Source organism: Sparus aurata, chromosome 7 (genome assembly GCF_900880675.1).
Source record: "Sparus aurata chromosome 7, fSpaAur1.1, whole genome shotgun sequence".
Taxonomy (NCBI): domain Eukaryota; kingdom Metazoa; phylum Chordata; class Actinopteri; order Spariformes; family Sparidae; genus Sparus; species Sparus aurata.
Window position 1 is genome coordinate 6,324,275 of NC_044193.1, and position 8,305 is coordinate 6,332,579.

Genomic DNA, 8,305 nt, shown 5'->3' on the forward strand with positions numbered 1-8,305 from the left:
TATAATATTTTGAAGCTGTTAAGGCAAAAAAGTTGCATACTCTTACTTTACAATTATAAACAGTTAACATATTTAAAGTGATGTGTGGGTATTTAAATTGACATATTACTTAATACATCTCACGAGACAGTTTTCTTTATTTCAATAAAACATTTTATTGCCTGATTACATCAAATTTTTTCCAATTTACCTGAGCTGCATGTCTTTGGAATGTGGGAGGAAACCGGAGCACCCGGAGGAAACCCACTGAGTCACGGGGAGAACATGCAAACTCCACACAGACAGGAAGAGGGCCCGGATTCAAAGCCAGGAGCTTCTGCTGTGAGGCCACAGTGTTAACCACCGAGCCACCGTGCAACCATGATTTGGCCATTGATACAGTCAGTGGTGATATGCAGTAGAGAACACAACCAATCTTTTTTTTTTAGCAATTATTTTATAATTTAGAGTGTCCAATTTACCTGAGCTGCATGTCTTTGGATTGTGGGAAGAAACCGGAGCACCCGGTGGAAACCCACTGAGTCATGGGGAGAACATGCAAACTCCACACAGACGCTGGTTGTGTTTTCTATAGTAGTAGTAGTTCTGCAGGTAAACACACCGGCCTCTCTGCCTTTCTTCCGGTATGCTGCTGCTTCTCTTGAGGACATACTTCTGGAGATCCTGAAGCCTGGAGACGCTCTTCACTGCAGGAGTGTCTCCGGGCTTGTAAGAGCAGACCGGCCGGCTGTCCACAGGACGGGGACAGCAGACTCAGGAAGACAGCTGAGAACAGGCACTCAATCTTTTCTCTTGTTGTCCAGCAGTCTACAGGGGTCACGGACTGCTGGACAACAAGAGAAAGGGATATCAATGGGACCCATGGCCAAGTGCCTGTTATCAGCTGTCTAAGATCGGGAGAGAGGCCAAAGAGGATGGTGTGTTAACCCACAAAACTACAGCTCAAAAACACAAAGAAACAGACATTATCAGAGCTGCATGTCTTTAGAATGTGGTAAGAAACCGGAGCACCCGGAGGAAACCCACTGAGTCACAGGGAGAACATGCAAACTCCACACAGACGTTGGTTGTGTTCTCTATGCTTGACTCAAACTGCATTAGAGCCGTAGTTTTGCAGGTGAACACAACGGCCTCTTTGCCTTTCTCCCGGTATGCTGCTGCTCCTCTTGTGATCACACATCTGGAGATGTGCATGTTTTTCTGGACTTTAGAGCTTCACCCCGTATCCATCACATTCCTGTTGCGCAAAAGACAGGAGAAGGTCTTCCTCATCCAAGCGATGATGCGTTGGACTCGGTTCTTCCTCCTCCTTTCTTTAACTTCCACTATGGACTCTGATGTCGGCTCCAGCCCAGCCTGCAAACTAAACACACAAACACACAGTGTAAACTTACCAGAGAGATAAACACACTCTCAAATCTGCTCCCAACCTTGACAAACTGAACCATTTCCTACTGTGTCTGAGAAAATGAGTTTCATGAGCAGAGGAAATCACCTCACCTAACTGAACTCTCCTCATCTTCCAATTCTGATGTGATCTCAGGTGCCACAGGTACAACCTTGATCTTGCAAAGTGGTCTGTGGTAATCCTGGCCGCCCATGTTGGTTGCAGGATGAACCATCATCACACCTGATGGTTGGACTGTAGAAGATGGACTTTGGTGGTCTGGTTGAATGTTGTCATTGGCATCCGCCATCACAGCAGTGGTAGGAGGCTCATAGTTCAAGGACTCATGTATAGAAGGTGATGGTTGACTTCTGGGCGAGATGCTCCCTATATAAAAAATCCTTCTAAACGCACACACACACAAAGAATGACATTAATATACCTGTTTTTGTGTTGACATTTTCAAAGATATGACTCCCTTGAACCTGAGGGAAAAGTTTTGGTACCAGAAGAAGTCATCTTACCTAACTGAACTCTCCTCATCTTCCAATTCCGATGTGTTCTCAGGTGCCACAGGTCCAACCTTGATTTTGCAAAGTGATCTGTGGTAATCCTGACCGCCCAGGTTGATTGCAGGATGAACCATCATCACACCTGATGGCTGGACTGTAGAAGATGGACTTTGGTGGTCTGGTTGAATGTTGTCATTGGCGTCCGCCATCACAGCAGTGGCAGGAGGCTCACAGTTCAAGGACTCATGTATAGAAGGTGATGGTTGACTTCTGGGCGTGTTGGTCCCAAAATTAAATATCATACTAAACACACACACAAAGAATGAGGTTAATATACCAGTTTTTGTTTTGACATTTTCAAAGATATGACTTCCTAGAACCTGAGAGAAAAGTTTTAGGACCAGAGGAAGTCATCTTACCAAGAGTCAGTGTCTGATGGCGTGCTCCATTGAGGTGGCGGAGGACGGACGTATCGCTTCTTTTGAGCATAATTTGAAGCATCATGTCTCTGGAATGGATGTTTTAGGACTACTCTTTCCTTTTCTTCCCACTGAGGTGGTGGAGGACAGACGGATGGCTTCTTTTGCGCAGATCCTGAAGCATCATTGCTGTTGAAGCTATTGGTGATGAATGGATGTTTGAGGACTTCACCAGGAGTGATCCTCTCTTTCGGATCCAGTTTCAGCATGGCTTTCAGTAGCTCAAAACATTGGTCTCGTTCTACAGAGTTAGCATGGTTCCCCATCTAGTGATGGAAACAATGGTTAAATCCATGACCAATGAAATTATCATTGTGTTACATGAAAATACAATTGATTTTAGTCACAATATATGTTACTTTGTACTTACTGATTTCCAATCATCCAGAGTCCTGATATTCACATGGCGGTACTTTTCTTTAGGTCCAAAATACTCCTTCCGTGTCTAAAAGAAAGGCTGATGTTATGTAACGCATGTATTCTTAATAAATCTAACTGAATAACTGTTAAATGTTGTGAAATGTAAACATATTATCATAATTAGAGGAATGTCTAGCAAAGATAAAATAACTTTTAACAGAAGGTTTGTTGGGGTACCTTGATCCTCCAGCCACTTCTGCCAGTTTTGGTGAAATACTGCATTGTGTATATCCCATTTTCAAGATGATGGTCCGCCGGCTGACCAAAGGATTTAACAATGACGTTGATCTGGAGATAATATGCAGTTTTTAATTAGTTTGAACAAAGGACTACCCTAACCCTAACCCAGTGGGTGTATGGTTTATTTCCTTCCCTATTTTATTTGTCCTAATTTATTTTATCTGTTAATTGTGAATTCCTTGGGGTGGTAATAAAACTGATGATAATAGAGATCAACTGATGTGTTTTTTGGGGGGTCTGATTACCAATTATTGGTAATCAAGGAGACTGATGATGAACAATATTTGAAAGGGGTATACATTGGCATTAAAAATAAAGTCTTAATGTCCAGATTTAGAATAACCAGTGATGTGACTAAGTACAATTTAATCAAGCACTATACTTAAAGTGAAACTCTCGCCAAAATGCAACCTAGGCTTTTTTTGTGAATGTATATGAGTCAAACCTTCGTGTAAAAGCATAATTACTACGAAAGAGGCACTTTTAAGATTTACTGTATTTTCGTTTTCAGGCCAAACTCATTTTCAATGGGAGTGCTATGGGCACTTTTATGCTAGCATCAAAATCGCTATTTTTAAAACACTAAGAAGGCTCGACACAACATGAAACTTTGCTCGTAGTATCACCAGGGTCTCTACACATGAACACGAGCATTGAGAACATTGTTTGTGTACACAGAGTTTACTAAAAAGAACGTTTTTGAACAACACGTTAGCAGTAGCTTGTTCCGCTCGCAGCCATCATGGCAGCCAAGAAGTATCGATCTCAGAATGTGACGTAACATGGAGGACAGTTAAGGTGGAACACTACTGTCTTCCGGCAACAATGATCCACGTGATATCTCAAGTGACTTTTCCAGCTTTTTATTTTAGTATTGTTTCTTATATGAGGCTCCTTTTTCAACTACAAGGTCAATATTGTTTTTCGCTAACAACAAAACAACAAATTATTTGTGCATTTATATGGAACTAAGCTTTAGGAGCGATCCACCATAATTGTCCTCCAGGTTACGTCACATTCAGAGGTCGATACTTCTCTACTGGCAGGACGGCGGCGAGCGGAACAAGCTACTGCTAACGTGAGTTGTTCAAAAACTCTCTTTTTAGTAACTCTTTGTACACAAACAATGTTTTCAATGCTCGTGTTCATGTGTAGAGACCCTGGTGATACTACGAGCAAAGTTTCATGTTGTGTCGAGCATTCTTATTGTTTTAAAAATTGCTAATTTGCCCCAAGCGCTCCCATTTAAAATGAGTTTGACACGAAGCGAAAATACGGTAAATCTTTAAAGTCCTCTTTCCTCATAATTATGCTTTTACACGAAGGTTTGACTCAGATACATTCACAAAAAAAGCCTAAGTTGCATTTTAGCGAGAGTTTTACTTTAGGTGCAATTCTTAGGTACTATAAATGAGAATTTCCTTTTTCTGCTACCATGTACATTCAACCACATTTATTTGATAACTTCCGTTTACTAGTTACTTTGAAGGTTTAAATGATTCCATGTTTATAGGCTATGAACGGAGAACAAATAAAACCAAAAAGCGCCAGTGAAAAAAGACAAGAAAGCTGCGAGCTAAACCCGTCATGTCAAGAACTGAGGCTGGCTTTGAAGGTAGAGGACATAGCCGACTCAATCTCTTAGTAACAGGGGCGGCAGCAAGCATAGATCACTATAGTATATGACTTACAGCATCATATTCACATGTTGCTGCTTGCAGCATCCATCCAGTGACCAGATTGAACATCAAATTGCCCAGTGCCCACATGTCAATGGCCTCAGACAGTGGTAGGCCCAAAATAACCTCTGGGGCCCTGAAAGTGGAAAAAAAGCATTAAACAAATATGTCAAATTACAAGATATTAAGATCCAGAATGCAAGTCGACACATGAAGGAAACAATTATATGAAACACACAGCTGCTTTTATTCATCGGAAAAGATGGTAAACTACTTCTTCACTCCAATACAATAACAATGAGTGTTGTTTGAGACTTTACCTATAGGGAAGAATCTGCACTAGCTTGCCCCGCTTCACTTTTGATGTTTTCATGGCCAGTCCGAAGTCTATCACCTTGAGTTCTAAGGGTTTTCGAACACGATCCACCAGCATTATGTTGTTTAGTTTTAAATCACCGTGGATTATCCCGACGCTCTTCAGTGCATTCAATGCTGTGGCTACCTGCAAGTACAAGGCAAGTAATACAATTCAGAGAACTGCCACAGTTTAAACTGACCAGTGTTTTGCTTTCTATATGTCTGAAGTCACAGTATACATACCTGTTGGACTATGTTTCTGACTTCACTCAGCTTCATAGGGAGAAGCCTAAACCTTGAAATGTACTGAAGTAAGCTCATATCCAATGTCTCAAACACCATCGCCTTTCCAAACACGGTGTTGAATGAATCATGAAACTTGACTATATTGTGTTGGTCGAACTTGTGCTCCATCAACTTTTTCAGCAAGGAGGCCTGAGGACACACGGCAAGTGTGTTACAAGATTAGTTGTTTAGAGAAATATAATGGGAAATAATGATGTCTGTGGCACTTCAACTGAACAACAGATAGTAGTATTAAACATTTGTCAATAGCTGTATCTTGTAACTTACCATTAAATAGCACTAACAAAAGGGAATTGCTTTTTTGCACTTATGATTACACACTATATATAACTGACTGCTAGTTCTAGGCACTGACCACACCGCAGACAGTACGATCTTTTCTACAGCTGTGAAAAGAAACATCAAATTGTAACAAACTGACTAACCTCCTGGTCATTTTGGAACTGTTTGGGGATCTTCACAGCCACATAACGGTTCGAGTCCTTCTCCTGACATCTCAGGACCTTTCCATAGCTGCCTTCTCCCAGAATGTCCACAAACCTATATTTCTTGGGGAGATGGGACCAATATGGGTGATTGTCTACGCTCGGGTCAGGTGAGGAGCTTCCATGCCCCATTTTTCTTCTCAGAAAGCTGAAACAAAACGGGTGAAAACAAGACGAGGCAGAAATTAAATGCTTGTTCCCTTTAAAGGACCATGACAGCGTTTTCAGATCTGCTACATTTTCCATCCTGTCACACACAGAGCATGTAAAAACACTAATTTGGATGGTTACATCGCCGATTGTATATTTATGTCATGTTCCACAATTCAGTATTCACCTGACTGTCTTGTTGAGCTCTTATCAAAACTGTGAGTCTTAATATTCAGCATCAAGTTGTGAAATGCAAGCAGCACTTTGGTGAACTTTACATCAACACTTGATCCTCTTTTTGAGTTTTGAATGCAGTAAAATATACTAGAAACAGTCGCTGGCTTCAGTAACTGACTAAAAAGAGATCTTAATGTTGTTAATTTCTCTCTTCTTTCTTACTCTGGTTGTAAATGACAGGATAACTGCAGCTCTGACAAAGTGGGAAGAAGTGACTTACCTGTATCACGGCTCTAGATCGACAGTCGTCTTCTTTGGATCGATGGTTGAAGTTTTTGCTAACTTAAAGGATGTGACTTGTCTGACTACTCGCAGGAAACTTCTCCCAGATCTGCTTTAAACCATGTGGTGCAGTAATTCTAAAACTGCCTTTGATGTCAAGAAGAGTTGGAATTAAAATAAAACTGTGTTCCAATACCAACCTTAATTTTAAAGATAAACACGGAGTGTTGCGTGAGCTGAGATAAATTGAACAATAACAAATGTTGAATTTAAAGAGAATAGTTTGTTTTTTTCATGGTTGGTCCTACAAGATATAATCAGTGTTGTGTTTCTATAGGTTTAAAGTGATGATGTGTCATTTTATTGGGTTATTATTTAAGTATGCATCAATTAAACTGTATCTTTAGATCCATGCTCAGCCTCAGGGATGCTGACGCCTCCGCAGCAGGCAGTATGCAATGACAGGGGATCAATGTGCAATAATAATGTGGTAAAAAAAAAAGGATGTATGTCGTCACAAGGCGCCTAACAGACACAAAAAATAAGACCAAACCTTATTAAATTTTCTGTCAGACAGTGTAATGTCCAGATAACCTGTTACCAGGGGGCACGGTGTGAGGAACAAAGAGCTGCGGACTTTAAATAAAGTTTAAAATAAAAATAAAATAAATCACCAACACATACAATGTAAGATATACTTACCTTGTAAGTACATGACGAATCAATTGCATATGAATACCAAAATAAAGGGAGATACGCTAAATATACAGTGTTTACTTAAACCCCTCTGTCAAGGGGGTCCTTGACACAAATGTACAGAAAATACAGTACATAAAGCCAAATAACACAAATACACTCACGCATACTCAGACAAAAGCTCTCCTAAGCCGAGCCACTCCCACACCTACTGATTCATCAGTATGAAAATAATAATCAAGTGGCATTTAAAGCAATTCGGTTTGTTAAATAGAATCAAAATGTGTGTTAGTCTACCCAAGGTAATGAACAGTCCAGTTAATCCAGCTCTGTGTGTTCAATTTCTGAGAATTAAATGCATTTATTATAAATTGTTTTGGAGATTAGGAATAGGAGGATGTAAGATTGGGAAAATGTAGTAAAGTAAATGTAGGTGGAAAATAACAGTAGGGATAAGTGAAGCGGTCTAGAAATTTAGCTAAAAGAAGACAAAAGGGATACATGGTTTAAAATTTAGCTAAAAGTAATGGATATTAACTTGATATTATTTGCTAAAAGTAAGTTGTTGACAGAGATAAAAGTAATGAATATATGGCTGAAATTGGTTAAAAAAAAGTAGTGAAAGTAGTTGAGACAGTTAGCCCTAAAAGCAACGTTTAAATGGTCTAAAAAGTGACTAAAAGTAATTCATAAATGTTTAAAATAAAGCTAATAAATGCTGGCAAAATGGTTGACAGATTGGTAAAAGTAATGGATAAACAGATAGATGGTGAATAGTTGAAACAATTAGCTAAAAGTCGTTGATAAATGGTTCAAAACAGATTGAAACAAGTCATGAATGGAGGCTAGTTGAAGCTGTTAACCTTGCTAAAGTAATGGATACACAGTCGACACAGGTTAAAGTAATGAATTAACAGTTAGCTGGTTTAAATGGGACAGCTAAACAAAATGGATACAAAGTGAAATAGCAAATAGCAGCCTTAGTAATGGATAAAATGGCAATTTAGGCTAAGGTAAGCTAAAAGTTAGCCAATGTTAAAGATGCACAAAACACACATAAGCAATAGAAGCATACATGAGATAAGACGTATTGTAGAATGATCCTTAATGTTTTCATGTTTTTTAATTCAACACT

At 39.6% G+C, this 8,305-nt stretch overlaps 1 protein-coding gene across 2 annotated transcripts; it reads right to left on the reverse strand.

The window, feature by feature from the left end:
• Positions 1–126: 126 nt before the first annotated feature.
• On the reverse strand, positions 127–6,622 carry LOC115584591 (homeodomain-interacting protein kinase 3-like). 2 transcript variants are annotated; one of them, XM_030422122.1, is made up of 11 exons: positions 6,473–6,622; positions 5,806–6,013; positions 5,318–5,509; positions 5,038–5,219; positions 4,730–4,853; positions 2,976–3,086; positions 2,749–2,823; positions 2,319–2,644; positions 1,912–2,202; positions 1,501–1,791; positions 127–1,363 (listed from the first exon to the last, which is right to left on the reverse strand). In XM_030422122.1, exons 2-11 carry the CDS (start codon positions 5,995–5,997, stop codon positions 1,216–1,218), a joined length of 1,932 nt encoding a protein of 643 aa, XP_030277982.1. In that variant the 5' UTR covers positions 5,998–6,013; positions 6,473–6,622; the 3' UTR covers positions 127–1,215. The 2 variants fall into 2 exon arrangements, with proteins under 2 accessions (XP_030277982.1, XP_030277983.1); XM_030422123.1 differs by lacking the exon at positions 1,501–1,791.
• Between the last annotated feature and the right edge of the window lie 1,683 nt (positions 6,623–8,305).

Bases quoted from the DNA above. Each gene is read 5' to 3' on its own strand.
- LOC115584591 (XM_030422122.1), bottom strand. From the start codon at position 5,997: ATGGGGCATGGAAGCTCCTCACCTGACCCGAGCGTAGACAATCACCCA. The intron at 3,087-4,729 runs GTAAGTCATATA...TATTATCTCCAG, and splicing joins CAACATGTGAATATGATGCT to ATCAACGTCATTGTTAAATC. The intron at 2,645-2,748 runs GTAAGTACAAAG...TTCCATCACTAG, and splicing joins CTCTGGATGATTGGAAATCA to ATGGGGAACCATGCTAACTC.